The 21988-nt window shown below is 36.0% G+C and overlaps 1 protein-coding gene across 1 annotated transcript; it reads right to left on the reverse strand.

Annotated features, from left to right (window-relative positions):
• Positions 1-1408: 1408 nt before the first annotated feature.
• LOC129263059 (secreted frizzled-related protein 3-like) lies at positions 1409-21535 on the reverse strand. The gene is made up of 5 exons (XM_054900988.2): positions 18115-21535; positions 12060-12149; positions 11271-11386; positions 8082-8240; positions 1409-4737 (listed from the first exon to the last, which is right to left on the reverse strand). Exons 1-5 carry the CDS (start codon positions 18671-18673, stop codon positions 4639-4641), a joined length of 1023 nt encoding a protein of 340 aa, XP_054756963.1. The 5' UTR covers positions 18674-21535; the 3' UTR covers positions 1409-4638.
• Between the last annotated feature and the right edge of the window lie 453 nt (positions 21536-21988).

The raw sequence follows: 21988 nt of genomic DNA on the forward strand, positions 1-21988 counted from the left end.
GTCTTATTTCACATATCTTGTCGCATGTATTTTCCTTTTTAAAACAACACAGTTAATTCAATTCAAGCGATCGCAGCGAGCAAAGAGAAACCACACTAAATTGGTGGTATAAATATAATTTCGTCATCGAAATAAACAATCAGACTCTCAAATATCAAACTTGCACATTTTACTAACTGTGGAAAGGTCCCAATATTTCACGCGTGTTGCGATTTATGTGCGATTCTTAACGAGTTATAGCGCGCCATCTGGTGCCAAGCTGAAATAAATAGAGAAAGAGGAAAAATAAGAAGAGGAGATGAATGGGGATGAAGAGGAAACAGAGGGGAAAATGAAGATGAACAAGAATGAGAAGCAGAAGAGAAGGAATGAGAAGTATGAGAATTTCAAACAGAAGAGGAAGACGTTAGAGGAAGAGAAAAGTAATTAGGAAAAAAGAGGAAAATGATAAAAACGAAGTAAGAGAGAAAGTGGAAAGGAATGAGACGAAGAAAAATACGCGTAAGAAGAATAAAAAAGAAGTAGAAGAAAAAATTGAGAAGAAAATGAGGAGCTGGAGGAGGGAATGAGAAGATGACGAAGAAGACGGAGGAGGGAGGAAAACGTGGTATGGCAAACGCAAACTGACCATAACAATTTTGATATATATTTTTTTTTATTTAGCTTGAAAAGTACAATTTGAGCTTTGTCGATATTGATCAACAAAAACCCGCCCACGTCCTGGTTGAATGAAGAAGAAATTCAGTGAGAGCTATTAAAATTTAAGGATCAATAAAGTTTGAAGTTTGGGATCGACTCTTATGAGCATGACATGCGCACACTGTGCAATCTCGGTGAAACTTCCAAGCAGCCTCCGAAAATGGTGTCAAAGACACCCCACCTGACTCTTTGATATAAGCATACTTAGTTTGAATGTCTAATAGTTGAAGACCAACTTATTATTTTGGCTAATAACAGAGAGCCTTCCCTGGCGACTTATAGTTTTTTTTTTTTTTTTTTTTTTTTTTTGGGGGGGGGGGTGGGTGGTAGCTGCTATATTCGTCAGATTTCGGCGCTGATGTTTTCTACGCTTCCTTTTACACAAGCATGGGCGGAAATCCCAGGGGGGACGTGTCCCCCTACCAAAAATAGTAGGGGGGACAATACCAAATGTCCCCCTACTATTTTTGGGTTAAAATGAACTTACATTTTGGGTGATAACTTTTTTTTTTTTTGCTTGTCAAATTTTCAAGGCCCTGGTCCCCCCTACCTTTGGGGACAGATTTCCGCCCATGTACACAAGCAACCATTCCCTTATAAGGGGGACGTCGTTAAAACAGCATATATGGATTATAATGTACAATATCAAACCGTAATGAGGTAATATCTTTAAATATCTATAGAAAGGAATAAAATGAAAAAGGGTAAATTCTCTTAATGGTATATTTATTATTAAAAAATAACAAGAAATTACTACACAAATACATATGAATACAAAATGAAACATAATTAAAAACTTTTATGCGGTGTTGATAAAAACTAGCAATCATTTTCAAAGTAAAATTTTTCTTCCCAAATCAATCATAAGTCTGGTAATTTTTATCACAAATTTGTAGCAAAGTACTGATTTGGTTCTTCCAAAAAGCATTAAAAATGAACTTGCTTTAGCTAAAAATTGATATATCAATTGTAAATTTGCATAAGAATTTTTGCGATTGATTGAAAAAAAATCCTTGTAACACCGACTAGAAATTCTCAAACCTTTTTTGTTTCGTTTTTGGAACAGTTGAATGTTCTTCGGAGAATCAGTAAGGGGTTCTGAACAGTCCTTTATAACTATGTTTATTCTATATACAAGGAACCCTTTAAGATTATTTATACATGTATAACCTATGGGGGTTTTGAAGATATGAAGAACACTGCCAATTTTGTACAGGGTTTTTAAAACTACCTATTTGTTTTTAACAACATCGATAATCCCATAGGTTGTATATATAAAACCTTAAAGGGTTCCTTTTATAATAAAACCAAAAAAAATGTTTCTAAATGACTGTTTTGAAAACTTTTCTTCTTTTTGAAGAACCTCTGAAAGCTTCAAAATACAGGATCAACAAAGGTTCAGATCAGCACAAAGAGAGAGAGCAATGATATACAAGAACAAAGACTCGTTTTTCAAAACAACTTTGAATGATACAAACACAAATGCGATTTCATCGCTGAACAAATAACTTAACCTAAACATAAATTCGAATTTTACAAAGAAAGTACCTGTTTAAATGCTCAGATGAATAGAGAAACAATGCTATGATTATGTTATATAACTGAATATAATTATCTACAATTTCAAAAACAAAAAGTGTTAAATTGTGTAGTTTTTGACTAACATTGTTAAAGGCTGAAAAGGTGAGTAAAAACTCTGACAATGAACATTCTGATATCTATAGGGGGCGCTATTCAGAAATCATGTATGGTGTTTATTTTCTATCGTATCAATAATGATATTTCGCAACCACTACGCAAGACGCTTTCTGGAACGTAAATAATCTATTGTCAATGCCCTTTATGACAATGAAGTCTTTGTCGAGGGTCAATGAATCAGGGGGTATTAGGTGGCATGCCTGGTTCGACCCCGACATAGCATCTATTACCCCCTGAGCATGATGTCTAAATAAAATACGGCATTTCTAATATTCAAACCGTACTCTGCAAAAACTCCGGTGTTGATTTAACACCAGCCCGGAATCTATATATGTCCACACCAGAGAAGTATTGAAACAACACCAGTTTGGAATCAAACCCATGCTGTTTTAATACAAATTGGTGTTGATTAAACACCTATCTGGTGTTAGACCAAAACCAAACTGGTATAGTTTAACACTTCTCTGGTGTGGACATATATATATTCCGGGCTGGTGTTAAACCAACACCGGTGTTTATAAACATCATAAATATAAACAGGCTATAAATATTAATTTGAATGAGCTACGAATATTTATCAAGGACAGCAGAATAAGCTTTATAGGGCTTGAAGATTACACTAGAAATCCGTGCTTGAAATATACTAATAATGAAACACCTATAGGTATGTAGCATGTCTTTTAAAAAGTTTTATAAGCACCGTTCATACATCGTCTTCTAGGTGAAAACCTCATATAAAGTATGAATGGGGAAAGTCTCTTTAAATATAAACCTCCCTAATATACAATGTTCCTGCCAAACATTTTTTTAAGACGAGTTATTTTTTAATTATGTAATAAAGACCACTTTTTCATAACATTGATATGATTAACAACAATGTAATAAAGATGTTATGAAAGGTAGTCAAGTTTTGTGATCATTTTGATGAAAAAGTTGTTTGCATCATTATGATATGATCAGCAACATGGGAACGACTTTTAATAGGGGTGCTTGTTTGAAAGAAAAATTTGAAAAGGAAAAAAAAAACACTTCGAATTGAATGAAATTTGTAATTCTAGTGATTCACACACCAAGACCCCCCCCCCCCCGCTCTTCCAAGGGCCATGGATATGATAAGAAAGCTTATCATGAAATATCCCTGCTTCATATCTTTCTTTTCAATTAGTTCTATTCACATTGTATTAATGGAGAATGCACAGACTGGTATGACTCCTAATTTTATCGATAATAGCAACATTGTCGTCACTGTTTTCGTTACAAGGGAGATAAAGAAGAATGAAACGAGAGAAAGATTCATATTCCAAGTTACCAATAACATGGGTTTAAATGTCCTATGGTAATTCGTGCAATTTTTTCACCAAAGATATTAAAAAAACACACCAAAATGTCGTTAACTTACATCCGATTTCGACGACGTTCTCGATGATAAGGCTGTATGTACTCCAGTACTAGGCTGAAGTATCATGTTTAAAACACATTCGATTTCATATCATACGAAAATAGCATGAGTCATTCATAATACTTAATGAACATGATGAATAAAATGACTTAATAAATGACCCCCTAAAATAAGTCTTGACAATAATAGTTTCATGTCTCAGTGAAACTAAGTAGACCTCAAATCGATAATAACAATTTTAGGCATAATACTAATAATAATAATGATAATTTAGAACAATATATAACAATAATAATAATACTAGTATAGAATATAGAACAATAACCCTAGATTTCTGGAAGAAGTCCGGTTGCTGTGTAATATACCAACAGAACATCAAGTTGTGGACAATGGAAATAATAATAATAATAATAATGATAATACTACTACTACTACTACTACTAATAATAATAATAATAATGATAATAATAATAATACTACTAATAATAAAAATAATAATAACAATCATTTCTCAAAATGCTTTAAAAGGGATTTGACTTGATAATTGAGTTTGACATTTAAGTTTGATATCAAACTTAATATCAAGTCTCTTGAAAACCAGCAAAGAAAACATTATGTTGATATCATTTTTACGCACTATACGATAATTAATAGCTGTTTGTAAAGCCTCTATTATTAAAATTATCCTTTACCATCATTCGTTAAGCTTTAAAAGCTTATTCTGAACCATGTCATTTAAATATGACAACATTTGCACGATGTTCCGCCACATAATTGAAGATGATCGATTGTGACGTCAGCTCCGGAGAAGTTCATTGACCTCTGATGAAAAGACCTCTGACCTATCCATATAGGTAATAGAGATCTCTGTTTCTTCTATTACTCCTTGAATCACTTGAATCTCGATATCGCTGATCGTACAGAAGCTTCTGGCCCCATTTCTACAATAAAGAGAATAATTTGAATATAAAAGGGAAAGATTTTATCAAGGAACTGATTTCATTGGTAAATTACCAATTGGACTACATTTACACACAAAAAACTGAGGTGCTAAATGTTCGGTGCTGAGTGAGATTCTACACTTGAAGTGCCAAAATCAGCACTTGAAGGGTTAACTTTTACAAGGAAACCGAAACGTGCTGAATATTTGAGTGCTGAAAACGAGTGCTAGACGAGAAAAAATAAAAATGTAGCACTTCACATTGAGTGCTGACTGCAAAACGTGATCTGATTGGTTGCTTCGCAAAGCTGGGATCCGGATTTGCATACTCATGTCCTGACTTGTTCGCTCGCCGCTCGCTAGTGAGTTTGCTACACACGCTTCTTCGGGACCACCGTATATATCCCTGGGGCAGGTCCGGCCTCGCGATCAGGCCGCGCCTGGCCTGGGCCTGATGAGGCATGGAATGCGCGCACCGTCTACGATCTATAGTGTGCACAAGACGTTGGTTCCGTCACGGTGTAGTCAGAGGCAAAGCAAGGTAAGCATGCACTAAATATTTAAGTTCAGGTTTAAGTTAGAAGTATAATACAGACTACTTTCATAGTTTAGACTCTAGTCTAGAGTCTTGTCAAACTTAGAAGATGGGGTATCTTTGCTATAAATGTCATTTGATTATTCCAGGGCCTGTTGCAAAGTTGATCAGCCATCTACACATGGCTCATGCGTTATTTGACATGCCCCATCTTCATTCTGTCTCACATTACTGCACCTAAAGGGGTGTAAATTTAGCACTTAAAGATCAAATTTTAGCACTTTTAGGAGCTTGGATAGTGACTGCACTCGATGTGCTGGTTTAGCACTTGCATAAGGGTTGATCTGATAGCACCCAAAAGGGAGCTGAAGTTGGCACTTTAAGTGCACAACAATCAGCACCTTTCGGTGCTAGCAAAGTAGCCCGGGTGCAAGTGCTAAATCAGCACTTCGAGTGCAGTCACTATACAAGCTCCTAAAAAGTGCTAAAATTGAATCTTTAAGTGCTAATTTTAGCACTTTATTTTTTTGAGTGTATGACCACTTGGTCCAATCGCCATTTAGCCCATTGCCATTTTGTCTAGCACCAATTAGCCTATATCGTTATATGAACTGAACCAAATATTTATTTGGCAAAGTAGAAATAATAAAATAGGCAAAGGGAAGATTTAAAGGACAAGACCACCCCAACAAAAAGTTTACTTTAATAAAAAGAGAAAAATCCAACAAGCATAGCACTGAAAGTTTCATCAAAATCGAATGTAAAATAAGAAATGACATTTTAAAGTTTCGCTGAATTTCACAAAACAGTTATATGCACATCCCGGTCGGTATGCAAATGGGAAAACTGATGACATCACTCACTCACTATTTCTTTTTTATTTTATTATATGAAATATACTAATGTTCTCCTCATTGTCGTGTGAAATGATGTTTTATTTCTCCCTGAACATGTGGAATTACCATTGTTTAAAATTTTATGGTTCAGTCAAGTTGGTCCATATTTTCAAATCTGTAAAAATTGTAATATTGTATAATTCACACAATAAAAACAAAAGAAAAGGTGAGTGAGGGACATCATTGATTCTCTAATTTGCATGTGACTAAGATTGTGCATATAACTATTTTGTGAAAAAATAAGCGAAACTTTAAAATTTCTTATTTTACATCAATTTTTTATGAAAGTTTCAGCATTATGTTTGTCTGATTTTTCTCTATTGCTTCAAATAAACATTCTTCTGGGGTGGACTTGACCTTTAACCAACTGGGAGTTAGACTAATGGGGGTAAAAGACGAATTGTTTTGCAGATCAAAAGACAATTAGACAAAATTAATGGCTAATTGTTTGCAGACCAAGTGAACATCGACAAATTCCATTCCATAATGTGGAGCGTTGTGGCCCAGTGGATAAGTCTTCTGACTTTGAAACAGAGGGTCGTGGGTTCGAATCCCAGCCATGGCGTAATTTCCTTCAGCAAGAAATTTATCCACATTGTGCTGCACTCGACCCAGGTGAGGTGAATGGGTACCCGGTAGGAATAATTCCTTGAATGCATGAGCGCTGAACGGCAGCTCGAGCTAAAGCCGGGGTAATAATAATAAAAACAACGCGCCTCGGAATAGAATATTTCTAGATAGATGGCGCTATATAAATGCCTATTATTATTATATAATGGAGCAGTTATCATTGTTTTGATATATCAACAAAATGAGAACATATATAGGATAATAGTTTATTTAAAAAAATCAAAGGACAAATATATACCCAGACAATATGTTGATTTTTTTAAATATAAAAAATGAATTATGTAACATCCCTTATAGTGCATAATCCTACAAAAGAAAAACAAAAGAAAGAAATAATTTTTGAAGGTATTGGAGGATTAAAGGTGAACTCAATCCCAACATTAAAATTGAATATAACATAAGAAAATAAAAACATTGAAAAACATTTCACATAAGAGATATGGACGACACGGGTGATATGCAAATGAGTTGATGACGTTCAACACTCACAATTCATTTTGTAATAAATGGTAAACATATTTTGGTTTTAAAGATTTAATGTCTTGTGGTTGAGCTATGCTAAAAGTAATGAAAAACTTAAAATATTTGGCAACAGAAAAAAAAGAATTAGTGAGCGAGTGAAGTTATCGTAGTTTAGTATATTTTTTAGCCATTTTTTAAATGCTAAGACACCTATTTTAGATGATTGGCTTGGAAGGTAATTCATGAAAATCCTTCATGAATCGATCCCCATATAAAGAGTTCCTGCACTGTAGGTTGGTTACTCTAGAGTTTTCCATAAAAAAAAATCACCAATAAAAAACACAGATAGGTGAAATGTGGTAGCGTTCACACATGCGCAGTCAGAGGCCGACTCGATTTTTTTTTTCTATAATGCCATAATTATTTCATTGCTATCATTTCAGTGTTTTTTTATCAGTGAATAAATTATACAATTAGTAGTTATATAATTAGTAACTGTTCCCTTTTGATAACTTAGATATTTCAGTTTGATTCATATTATCATGTAAGTAAAAATATTTGTTTATTTATGTTACCAAGCATTGTTATCTTTGACTCAGATTTTGACTTTATTTTCATGTACGATATGATGATTTATGTTGTTCCTCATGTTTTCATCAGGTCATTGATGAAAAACAGTTTTATGCTGATCTTTTGTACCTGAATAAATATGTTCTAATAAATAAATGAATAAATAAATAAATTACAATTCCGTCATTTTCCGAGCTACCGTCTCCATCGTAAATTCCATTATTAAATTATTAAAAGACGTAATGAACCTACCTTAACCCTCTTGCTGTATCTGTTCTGCCATGGAATCGCCAAGCAGTCGTTTTCTAGTAACAATCTACCGTTGATTATATCTTGGTAACACATTATCATGTATTCTTCACCGGGCGTTAGCATCGGACATGCGCAGTAGTTGTTGACCCACAGTTGGACCTGTAATCAAAAGTAAACATTACCGTAATTGATTAGAGTACACTTGTGTTTCACTCCTGCAGGGAAATAACACATTGTCACAAAGTGTGTTCACAGTGTATTCACAGTGCGTTAGCAGTGTATTCGCAGTGTGTCCACAAAGTGTTTACAGTGTGTTAGCAGTGTATTCGCAGTGTGTCCACACAGTGTTTACAGTGCGTTAGCAGTGTATTCGCAGTGTGTTCACAGTGTGTTCTTGGTGCGTTCACACACTCTAAAAAGCGAAGAGCTAATTTAGCTTTTAAAGAGCGTGTAGTGACTGCACTTCGGAGTGCTGATTTTTCTAGTTTAAATTTGAACGAGAAAAATCAGCACTCCGAAGTGCAGTCACTATACACGCTCTTTTAGAGCTAAATTAGCTCTTCGTAGCTCTTCGCTTTTTAGACTGCAGAGTGTTGACGGTGCGTTGACAGAATGTTCATGGTGTGTTCACAGTGTGTTCTTTGTGCATTCACAGAGTGTTCACGGTGCGTTCACAGAGTGTTCAAAGTGTATTCACAGTGTGTTCACAGCGTATTCACAGTGTGCTCACAGGGTGTTCACGATGCATGCATAATGTATTCAGTGTATTCACAGTGTGCTCACAGGGTAATCACAGCGTGTTCAGAGGTGTGTCCACAATATGTTCAAAGTGTATTCACAGTGTGTTCACAGCGTATTCACAGTGTGCTCACAGGGTGTTCACGATGCATTTATAATGTATTCAGTGTGTTCACGGTGCGTTCACAGAATGTTCACGGTGTGTTTGCAGTGTAGACACAGTGTATTCATAGTGTATTCATAGTGTATTCACAGTGTATTCACGGTGTATTCAGAGTATTCACACTGTCGATGTGGTTCAAGGGGATCGAACTGACCAACACTGAGTGATCAAATCATCGAATTAGTCTTGTAAATAGTTATTCTTGAAATATACCTGTTGATACACCTATCAATTATGAAGAAGATAAAATCCTATTAAACAAATATGAAAGTACTACGGTATGTATTATGTAATGGGTAGTGAAACAATAGGTTTTTATTTAAGTGGGCCTATAATTCAAGACTACACTAATCAGAATGTTGCAATATGGGTTTGGGCACTGTCCAGATATGAGTAATTAAGACTTGAGGTGGTGCTATTAAGACTGTGGTTCGCATCTGCTTTTAAATGCTCTTGTTTGTAGTGTTGATGTTGAATTCACACTGTGGGTAAATCCAGGGGGCGTGTGTTCACAGACAGGACGATGTGAAAATTGCATTTATTATTTATTGATGTGATTCACACTCACTGTTGAAATGCTCAACTTTAACAGTATGAAGTTGAATTCACACAATATACCATACTGTGAAAACAGTGTAAACACACTGTACACTGCAAAAACTCCGGTGTTGATTTAACACCAGCCCGGAATCTATATATGTCCACACCAGAGAAGTGTTGAAATAACACCTGGGCCCCGTAACACAAAGATTAGTGATGAATAGCAAATATGAGAGAACACTTCTGAGTGATTCCTGGTCAGTATTTTGGGCCAAATGCACGTCTTATATTGATCTTGATTGGTCAGTTCATTTAGCGATTGATCGCTAATCTTTGTGTTACGGAGCCCAGTTTGGAATCAAACCGATGCTATTTTAACACTAATTGGTGTTGTATAAACACATATCTGGTGTTAGACCAAAACCAAACTGGTGTTGTTTAACACTTCTCTGGTGTGAACATAAATAGATTCCGGGCTGGTGTTAAATCGACACCGTTTTTTTTTCAGTGTAGGGCAATGTATTCTTTCCATTAGCATGATTAGGACAATTCATAGGGTCAGATTGAAATTCGTCTTGTATGTATAAGACTGCACAACGACACATTGTAGTGATCTTGCTTTCCTGTATATAAACGTAGACCGAATAAAAGCATCATTATAGGTCTGAACAGCATGAAGGGCGATTTCATTCTTCTTTTATTTCAAACAAAACGAGGAGATAAATTCCATGGTTACATATTTATGTAAAATATGTAAAATTTGTTATTTATATTTCGGTGACAAATTTGTGTTACTGGAACTTAAACTAAAACAAGTGGAGCAATTCAATATAGCAGCAGTGCTGAATTTGAAAACGACTATAGAATAATCATTCACAAAAACACCATTCGTATGATGAAAAAATACTTTGTTCACTGACCCTAAATGAATTTGACCTTGACCGTGTGACCAAAGACTTGTGCAAAACGATCAGTGATACTTGATTTCCCTTATGTCAACATTTTATGAACTAGATCCATAAACTTTATATTTATAGTTATATTGGCAATTCAACAAATACCCCCAAGACGGCCAACGTTCATTAACGCTCTTGGTCATGTGACCTGAAACTCACGCTGGATGTTCATTGATGCTTGATTACTCTTATGTCCAGGTTTTATGAACTATATCCATAGTTACAAGTATATATAATTTTTTAATCGTTTTGATTCCCCCAACATAATCTGAGCTTATTGACCCTAAGTGACCTTTGACCTTGGTTATGTGACCTAAGACTAAGGCAGGGTGTTCAGAAATACTTGATTACCCTTGTCCAAGGTTCATGAACCAGATCCATAAACTTTCAAAGTTATTGAAATTAACAAAAAAACCCAAACATGGCCAAAGTTCATTGACCCTAAATTACCTTTGACCTTGGTCATGTGATCTAACTCAGGCAGGGTGTTTACTTCATTACTCTTATGACCAAGTTTAATTAACTAGGCCCATATACCTTGTAAGTTATGATTTGGTGTTGACGACGCAGCCGTCGCCGTCATATATGTATATCTTTTGTAATCGTACAGGGCCTACAAAAGTAACGTCACAAAAAAACTGTGAAATTTTGACGGATTTTCATCAAAGTTAATGTCTTTCCGCCAATGTTCTGACCTCAACTATCGCGGCATTGATAAGTGTGAATTTAGATTGCTTCATGCTTAGTATATAACAACTAAGAAAACAAAACTGCCTGTCACGTGACTCTTACCTCTCCGACTGGTATGTGAATCTCACTGAACTGTACCACGTGATGTATAATGACCCGGATGTACATTTCACCCCTTCGAGTACCGGAAAAGAAACCCTCGACCCTTGCACGAATCACTGTAAAGCGATTATAGGTAAATCATTAAAAAAAACACTTTAAAAAAATTGTATTAAGAGAATGGTGATAACGTGGAATATTGATAAAATGTAAAGACCTTCTCCGAAATAACAATATAAATCATAATATTCAAAATTCAGTTCTTACTAAGCTAACGTAAACGGAACCAAACCACAATACTCTACATACAGTAAATGAAACTATGGGAAATTAAACCTTTAACTACATAATTGGAAGAAAGATGGGCCCTGTTGCTTTACTGAACTTCAGCTAACCAAACTTATCTAGGCTAAGTTACTGGTCATTAAATCTTATCGTATACCAAAATTCAAATGAAACAATAAACATGTTCAATGAATAATTCACTCTCCAATTCGAAAGAGTTTTAATAATATTTTCGGCTCAAAATTTTTAGAAAAGTTGTGATGATATTATGAATAACTTTTGCGGTGTTTAAATAGAAAGGTGCCCCCCCCCCCCCCCCCCCCGTTTGAAAGTGAAGACCTTTTCTTATTATTTTTGCTTGTCAAACTTTTGTCCTTGATTTTAGGTTAAAAACCTTTTCTTTTTCTTTTTTTGCTTGTCAATTTTTTCCTCGGGAGAATGAGCCCCCCTCCCCCTTTTGGAAAATCCTGGAACCGCCCCTGCAAGTAGCTTTATAAGATACTTTACCAAATTCATATTCCTTCTCGAAAAACAGATCACGTGATAGCTCATAATCGTACTGGCATGCGTCGCAATTCCCCGGTGGCACCTGAGGAACTGGATAGAGACAGAGGTAGAGAGAGAGAGAGAGAGATGGAGACAGGAGAAAAGAGAGCAAATGATATTGAACAATTAAGATATATGAAAATTACAATTAGTACCACAGTTTTTATTAACAAAACTTGAATCGCCAATAGTGATCCCGGGAAGAAAGATTAAAACAGTTTTTTTAAGGGGGACACTTCGGGCTAGAAATAATTGAATATAAATGTGTAGATTAAAATTCACCAAACAAAACGCTTAGAACTTTATCAAAATCAAGTAACGAACTTATTGAATTTCAAAGTTTATCCTTACTTTGTGAATACACTTATATGCACCCGTTTTGCAAAAGGTGGGATGTGTGTCATGTCCCCAGTTTCATTTCTCTTCTACAAAAAATATAATTTATTATTTTCAGATGTATTTATGTGTCTCCTCTGTAACAAGAAAAAGTTGCAGAAATGTACCCAGCAATTCATTTTTTTTTTCATTCTTTGAGAACAAAATGTTAATATATGAACTAATTTCAAAAATAGAATACAAAATAATTAGTGGTGATATGCAATCATCGGTTTTTCATTGCGTATTCATTTAGACATGCATAGAACTGTTCGAGCAAAATAATGCAAAATTGTAAAATATCATAATTGTTGTTATTCTTTGTCTGATTTTGATCAAATTTTAGCGTTCCTTTATCTGTTTTTATTTAATGATGATAATAATAGGCATTAATATATATATATATTTAATTTACTCCTAATGGATTTAATTCTAATGCAATATAGTACATCAAGGGTGGTCATCTTGACATTCCCATCTGGGTTTTATTACTGCTCAATTCTGATACTGTGCTTTTCTTTATCGGTTTTTGTATCTTGTAATATTTTGTATTATGACAAATATTGTTAATTGATCAATATTACTGACACAATTGTACATGTATGTTTTATTAGAATTGGATAAATATTGAATTGAATGGAAAATCTAGTGAATAAAACTTTGTTAAATTACAAAAAGACAATATTCTCTGTCAGCATCATTTATTTTGTGTGAAAGGCGACAGAAAATAGTAAGGCACCACTCTTTAAAATGAGTGGTGGGTATCACTCTAAAAGGGAAGGGTTTGGTATCACTCTGAAAGGAAAGGAATAGTTCCACTCTTTCTAAAAGAGTGGTAAACTTTTCACTCTTAACGGAGGGGTGTCTCACTCGTAATATCCGATTGAGAATATGGTATCTCACTCTTTTTCTCACTCGAAAAGGGGTTGTCCTCCATTAACTACCTGACCGAGTGGAGTTTCACTCTTTTTTTAGTGGATTTCCACTCGTTTACATTTAGAGAGTATATTTATATTTTTTTTAGTTTATATGATAAAATATGTTACTTTCAATTTTGATCACCCCTTTTAATAATTCTCATTATATTTTCATATCTTAGATTGCAAAGTTTGTAGCCAAGAAAAACATCAAAATTGTTTGAAAATTAATCTGATTTGGGAAATAAAGAGACCTTAAACAAATCATTGGAAATTATATGTAGGCAGATATGGTTTTTATCTTTTTGTCTCATCAGTCTCTGATTCTTCTTCGTCTTCATTTTCTTCTTTTTTCCTGATATTTATTTTCTTCTTCTTCTTCTTCTTTGGTTTCTCCCCCCCCCCCTTTATTTTTTGTTCATTATGTTATGACTGTGATTTATTAATCAATCCAAATAAGTAATAAAGATTACGTAAATCTGAAGCTTATTGTAACAGTGATCTTGGCTCGATGTAAATAACAAACATGAAAAAAGTGTAAACATAATTTGAAAAACACGACTTTCATCAATTTTTGCGAAATTACGTCTCCCCTTTAATATTTGTAGACATGTCAATCCTAACGTCAATCATAATAATAATATTATGTCATAGCGCCCCCACACACCAGGAAGTCTACATTATGTTGTAAACATCTTTCTTTCCGCATGACCTTAAAAATCCCACCCTGCTTGCGAACGGGGAAAGTTTTTCCAAACTGGTAGAAGTCTATCTTGATATACATCCCTTTGGTCATAATGTATGGAGTGTGTTATGTTCGCTTTCTCAAATCTGGGTCTTGTCGTTTCGAGAAACGGTCCATTGATCATGACAAAACAAGATACTCGAAGATTTAATCTAATGTAAAATGTGCCAGTAAAAATTAATGAATAAAATTTTGACTATTGAATAAGAACTAACCACGCACAAAGCAAGAAACCAGATTACGAATCACTTCAGTTAAGGGGAAGAAATAATCTGGGGGGGCACTTCCATTGACGAGTGGATACCATGCGCGACCATGGGGTCTCGAAAAGCACCCTAAACACGTATTTTCCATATTCTGAAAATGCACTCCTTAACAAGTATTGGCGTCTGAAACCCTACCCTTAACAAGTATTGGAAACAAAACGATACTCTATTCCCTGAAATGAGCCCGTAAACAAGTACAGCGATATTTTATTGTTATGTCACGGGTCCGTCGATCTGTCGTCTGTTTTACCTTACACACCATTTGGTTTCGAACGGCCCCACCTTCCACATCTGGCGCAAATCGGACTCTAAACACGTAGTGTTGGGGCAAAAAGGACATCCTTTATAAAACATTTTAATTTGTTTTATCATCCCCGCAAATTTGACCCTAAACACGTACCTTTCCTAGCAAAATAAATACCCTTTTTTCATTATTTTTGTGTTTTTGACACCCTTAACACGTTACGTACGTAACGTGCCCTATCTTGAAAAAGACATCCTTTTTACGTGTTTTTTTGGTCGCGCATGGTATCCACTCGTCAATGTAAGTGGCCCCCCGGGGAAATAATATAGATAGATTGTAGATATGTAGACAATGGGTACTTGTGCATGCAAAGGGAGAAAGGGGGGGGGGGATAAAATCATATAGAAATAAAGAAAGAAACTATATATTATTATGATTGAGATGCAGGATATAGGGGAACTTGATAAGCGTGAGAGGGTGTGTATATGTGTGGGTTGACAGATTAGTGGAGCGAGAGTGAGAGACAGGCCTAGAGAGAGATAGACAGAAAGGCAAACAGGGAGAGAGACGGAGAATGAGATGGTGTTTGGGGGCGATAGGGAGCGATAGGTTCGATGAGACAAAAAAGGTGAAACAACGTTTTGTAAAACTGGTAAATGGGTGTTTGGGAGAGTGTGTGCGATAGGTAGAGAGGGAAGATATACAGAGAAAGAGTGCGTGTGTGTGTGTGTGTGTGAGACGGACCTACAGTGATAGACAGTGACGGGTGGAGAGGAGAAAGAAAGAAAGGAAGGGGTGGTCAAATGGTAAAATTGCGAGCCAGAGGAGGAAGAGAAGAAGAAGAAAAGAATTCAATTGTGTAAGATATATTGAAAGAAAAAATGGTCTTAAAGAAGCAAAATACAGTGGATGCAATTAACAGAATATATTTTTACATGACAAACCATTAGAAATACTACAGTGTATGTGTCAGAGTAGAGAGAAAAAAAATCAATTGTACGATATTATGAGTTGAACTGCCAAAGGTCAAGGTTATAAAACGTGATGGAATTCTACAACATTTTTCATTCAAATAAAACTCTTTAAATTTCCGAAATTGTTTTTATTCGGGATTAACTGAGCGCGAAACCGAGGGCATGTACTTTCATTTCATTTTTTTTTCAAAATTGATGTGCTGATTTATGTGACATAATTTTTAAATTCTTAAATTTTTCATGACGAGTGATATACTGTTTGTATAGATGTTACCAATTTGACTACCAGGAGAGGTTAACATGTATCTTTTTACTGCTCTTTAAGTTTATATATATTGTCCTTAAAATAATCTAGTAAGAGAAAAGTCAATCATGTTTGTCATAGGGAAATTCTGGAAGTTTATTTATTTCAATATCAATTTCTGATACATACTGAGGATAAGCGGGATTTAGTAAAACTTGAACCCCAAGTATAACATACAATGCACTGCAAAACGCCGGTGTTGATTTAAATGGGTACTCCAGGCTAAAAATGATTTGATTCGAAGACATTAAGAAAAATCAGACAAACAAAACACTGAAAGTTTGACCAAAATCGGACAAGGAATAACAAAGTTTTGGCATCTTAACGATTTGCATTATAAAGCAGTTCTAGGCATGTCTTTATGAATATTTAATGAGCAATCTGCTGTCATTTCCCTACTTGTAATTTTGTATTTTATTATATGAAATTAGGTTTGTTCAAATATTTTTCTTCTAGAACCAAAAATATTGAAATAGCATATGAAGTGCATTAGATATCCATTGCTGCAACTTATTTCATTACAAGGTAGACATATCACTCACACATGTATGTACGAAAATATGAAACAATTATGATTTCATGTAATATTACATAAGAAAAAGGAAAGTGGGGATGTCACATCATCAGCCCACCTAATGAACATTCATGAGGACGTGCATATAACTGTTTTCGCAGTATATTGCTAAACCTTGAAATTCAATATACTTCGCCATTTGTTATCAGATTTCGATGAAATTTTCATTGTTTTGCTTTGTGAATTTTACTCTATTTATTTAGATCTAAATATTTTCAGCCAGGAGCATCCCTTTAACACCAGCCTGGTATCTATATCGGTCCACACCAGAGAGGTGTCAAAACAACACCAGTTAAGAATCAAACCGCGATATTGGTGTAACACTGATCGGTGTTGCTTTAAAACCAAACTCGTGTTAGCCGAACGCTAAGCCGGTGTTGCTTCAACACCTCTCTGGTGTGGACCGATATAGATACCAGGCTGGTTTTAAATTAACACCGGTGTTTTTGCAGTGTAGGCCTCTGTTGTATAAAGAACATACTATTTGTATATATTGTGCTCTCAAAGTGGATATATTCAACACGTTTAAAGAAGAATGGACGGGGGAAAGAGTTTTGAGTTTGTTTCAAATGGTTTGTTTGGCAATACCTGTTTGATATTTTTTAATTGATTCCTGATGTTTGTGTTTCGCAGCTAAGGTGCCAAGTTCGCAATTGTGGGCCTGGCTTAAAGATAAATTCCAGTTGTGGGAACGATTTCAAAATGACTTTTTACAGAATTTAATATAATGATCACCAAAGTGTCTGTTTGTATGAATAAAAAATATGTGCCAAAGGATTCTGGAAGAAATTGTGTAATTGCTGAGAAATAAGCAAAATAAGCGCGGATTATGTCACTTCCGTCGGGTCTTGATTCCAGCAATAATAATACTCTGTCCCACGTGTGCCTATCTGTGTTGGCGATCTTCAGTGTGATCGTTTTTTAGCTAGATATTATGATTTCACAATGTTCAGTTTATGTAACTGTACCAGATTTAGATCCATGATGATATATCAATACTTTACCTTGGTTTTACAGATTTTCTCACGAAATCAGTGTTTTACTGCAACTGCGTTCATTTAGCTTTAACAATCAGAAGTTTTGACTGGGACCAACTAATATCTCGTTATAAAACATCATAATGGTCTCCTTTCGATTTTTAATGATTTACTTAATCGGTATGGCAACCATCATATTGCTAACATTGGTCAACAGCCAAAAGGAGTATAAAAAAATGCATCCATGTTAACATGGAAGTAGAAGTGTCCCACCACAGCACTTGCGTCCTTTGGCAAGGCGTTTATCTACATTTGCCTCTCTCCACCCAGTAAATGGTTACCCGGTAGGAAGGAATTCCTTGAATGCCCGAGCGTCCGATCAGGTTAGCCGTTAGCCGCGCTAAAGCCGGGGTAATAGTATACAGCGGTTAGAAACATTTGTATTAAGCGCTATATAAATGTTGCATATTATTATTATCATTATTATAATTATTACCAACAATTGCAGGTCTTATGCAACTGGAATCTAAAATGCCATCACTCCATGACGACTAATGATACAGGTGACAGGACATTCGGCGGACATGGTGATCTAGATCTTAGGTGGATGAGGGCGCCCAACAAGGTTTTTTTTTCTTACCTGCAGGAGTGGGTTGGAACTGGTCCATGGTTGGCCCCGAGTCAACGATGGCATCTCTGGTGATACACACACCGGAAGTATACTCAGGTAGCTGATCACAAGACAGATATTCAGGCCAAGACACGTTGTGCTCTACCATTATAGGCTCACAGCCCGCCCTCACATTCTGACAGATGCTCTTACAAGGAGGCACAGGTTCTTCCATGAAACCCATTGTGCAGATGGGCGCGTACATCGCGCATAGGAAGAAAGTCAGGTTACCACTGCAGTTGGTGTTGACAAGCGGCAAGAACTGTTCGATAGCCAGCTTGGCATTCTCTTGCGTGCTATGATGTAAAAGGTTGGGCATTCTGGTTAAGTTGTAAGGCATTGAAGCACACATCGGAAGCTGAACCAATTGGCACTCAGGTCTTCCGTTCATGCTCATTGCTGATAAAACAGTGAACAAAGCCAGAAGGAAGACTGAGTTTTTCATGATGTTTGAAATGCATAAAGTGCAGGGAGAAGACATGGTCCTCAAAGACACATCGTCACGAATCCTTAACTTGCACTTCTCCATGATGTTCCTCGCTTGCGACCGAACTCGTAGAAAGTTTGCTGATTCTTATGACGATGATGTTTTAGCTAGCCTGTGATCCACACGAGAGAAAATGTTATTGGCGAATGATGTCTATTGTTTTAAAAACCTTTTACTCACAATTCAGACAAAGGCTTTGTTTCATACAAAGGAATGCTGAAGTCAAGGTTATGTTAAGCACTAAAATTAAACCTCAGCACAAGCGATGAAATATTTCCCCCACAGGAATTATGAAAACACGCGAAGATATTAAATATGTTTTGACAAGTCAAAATGTTCAGTCGTAAACCGTCTCATTGTTGTCAGCTCTCGTCTTAAAATGTTTGCTTTGATTCATCGAGACGTCCATGTAACAAACCAGCACGTTTGCAATAATATAACATTAATTCGAATCTATCAAAATGCAAAAACATCTCCTTTCCATCCGGATAAAGTAGCTCGCTTCGATAAATTCGAGGTTAAAATAACGAAGGAAAAACACAATTGGGTGTAACCAAGCGTTTGGCGTCACTGTTGAATTATCCTACAATGATGTGATTCCTCTGCCTTTTATACTCTCATTTTCTCCACACAAAAAAATCACTTTTGTACAATCCTCATCCTGCTCATCAATCAATCATAGGCAACGAAATGTTCCACCTTGCTGAAAATAAATCACATTTAAGGATGGTCCAGAATGTGGAGGTTTCTAGACGTGATGTCATCAAGAACATTCGTGGCATCACAATGATTTATGTGGCCATATTCCTCGATAAATCACACGTTTGACAAATTGACAGCGGTTTTGATTCCGAGCTCACCAAGTTTACCAACGTGGAGAGTGATACCGATAGAGACGGCGGGCGATAAGGTGTGATACGTACTGGATCTGTTGAATCATAAAAATATAAGATCTAAAACAATAGTAGTCTACCAGGCTTCAAATAATTTTCTACCAATCATCGCTAAGCGGTTTTATTTCCGATGACCCGCTGAAACGATATATCCGGAATGGCGAAGGGTTTGGCTCGTCCTAGGAATGTTTCACAACCCGTTCGGGGTAAAGGAATAATTGATTCGCTGTCATGTGACATCTCATGAATTACGATGGTATGTCAGGTGATGAGTGACGTCATGCACATGAACACGATCGTTGTTCATATAGAGTTAACCGCAAGCTGAAATTTTACTTTCGATCTTTTGTTTTATCGTATTATACAGATTGGAAGCAAAATGAAAAGAAAAATACATATTACTAACTCTCCACCTATGGATCAACTTATATTAATAATACGTGACCCTAAGAAAATGACGTTCGTATACTATCATATATATTAAGTGCAGCTGCATCAGTAGTTGAAGTGTTGTCTCTCAATAGGTAATTCAAAATGTCCAAGGCGTGACTTAATTGAAGAGCAGTTAGGGTCAATTTGTTGGGGTGGTGATAGTGCTATATACTCTTGACAGTAGACTTCGAGAGTGTATACTTTCTTCCAAATGATCATCCGTCCGTTTACCCCTAAAAGGTTAATATATCAAGGTATATTGACCTTCAGATAATTAAAATATTTAGCCATGAATTATTGAATATCTTTCACCACTCCATGCCACCAATGGGGTGAAACCGCACCCTAGTTGTACCCTTCTGAAATCTCTATTACCCCTATGATGCGATTCACGTTCCGGGTATGGTGGGCTTTAACCTCTTCGCATCTGTAGGTCGCACTAAACGATCATTGGTGTTAGATAATTCGTTTTGGTGGCAATGAGGTGGTTAAAAGGCCTGGTTAGGAAGTCGTATTGGAGTCCAACCATAGATGATAGAGTTCCCTTGTCAAGCAGGAAGAACGCTGGTGTCATTGTACTTTATCAATAGCTGATCAGTCATTCAGTCTAGAGCTGGGGTGAGGGAGGGAGGGAGAGAGAGTAAGATGTCCAGGGATATGTCACGTGTTTTACCTCGAATCGAAGAAAGAATTAAAATCGAGCAAGTAATGCGAGACAAAAGTCATCAATATTAAGAAAATATGAAAAAAATCCACTTTTTGCGACGTCAGTTCGATGATGATGGCACTCAATACTCTAGAGAGGCGATGCTTAAATTTACTAGATGTTCAAAGTTTCGGTGTTCGTTTCCTGTACTACCAGATTCGCTTTCAATTTACTAGAAGTCGTAAACATTTCCACCACTAAAAAGCCGGATCACAGAAATAGTTGAAGAAAACATGAAGTTATTTTATCATAAGTGTACTAGATGATTGCCCTCTCCATTCAGTGAGATGTACTATTCCCCCCAAGGAAACATAGATGTTTGTATGATTGCCAACTTCATGACCAAGGGTCGATAATGTAAGTGGTGGTGATGATCATCCGGCTCCGACTTCTCGTGACAGGTGATATAAAAAAAAAATATGAAAACGGTGATCGAGGAACACGGCGTCCGGGCGGTCTACGCGAGCTTTGGGAGTGAAGATGAACGAAACACTCTCATCCAGTCAGCTAATTTCTATCGACCAATGATCGCCTTGCTAACTCTCAACTCTGGAATGTAAGGGGGAAATCAAAGATTGAATGTTTTCCAAACATGTTTCCGATCAAGAAGCCTTGTAGAGTCACCATTAACACTCATATTTACGATATCCTCAAATCTCAGATTCACAGAATCTAAAAAACTCCAGGTTTGCTGACACTTATCACGGATGTTTAAAACACGAAAGTGGATTTAATAAGCCCCTCTACCTTTTCTTGGCATGCTTTGTAATAGGAGTTTAACAATAGCGATGTTTCTCTAAATCTAAACCGTAAATATTGAAATAATCACATAGCCACGATACAAGGTTTCAGATGAAAGCTGTATTACGTGACACGCTCTCCAATGCACGAAAAGAAATCACTCTTTTTCCTTTCATTTTATCTTTATGATGGAGAGTTTTGTCAGCGTCGGTAATGTTTACAAAATCTTGTTTCGTGTCTAGTCATTTGTTAGTCTCAATATATTGTTTATATCAATGTTTGGATAGTGGGGTAATTGAGTACCTTCGCTCAATATAGACAGACAGGCCCTCAAAGTGATAGTCTTTATTCGAAGACACTACTCGTCTCAAAGGAGGTACTTTATATTCGCATGAGTCGGTCGAAGAATCACAGTTGTCACAAACAATGTTTAAAATTTTATGCAGTAGTGTTTACTATATGACATTTTGAGGAATAAGTATTATAAAATTAACTTTGTTGATTAAGATTTTAGACAATTGTAAGGTTCATAAACAGCGTTTTTACTGTCTACGTGATGTTTTTAAAGGTCAAGTCCACCTCAGA

The sequence above is a fragment of the Lytechinus pictus genome, chromosome 6, assembly GCF_037042905.1.
Source record: "Lytechinus pictus isolate F3 Inbred chromosome 6, Lp3.0, whole genome shotgun sequence".
Taxonomy (NCBI): Eukaryota; Metazoa; Echinodermata; class Echinoidea; order Temnopleuroida; family Toxopneustidae; genus Lytechinus; species Lytechinus pictus.

Coding starts and splice junctions, on each gene's coding strand:
- LOC129263059 (XM_054900988.2), bottom strand. CDS start 18,673: ATGGAGAAGTGCAAGTTAAGGATTCGTGACGATGTGTCTTTGAGGACC. Junction 12,150..18,114: donor GTTCCAACCCACTCCTGCAG/GTAAGAAAAAAA, acceptor GTCTCTATCCAG/TTCCTCAGGTGCCACCGGGG. Junction 8,241..11,270: donor TTCACATACCAGTCGGAGAG/GTAAGAGTCACG, acceptor TTTTGATTACAG/GTCCAACTGTGGGTCAACAA.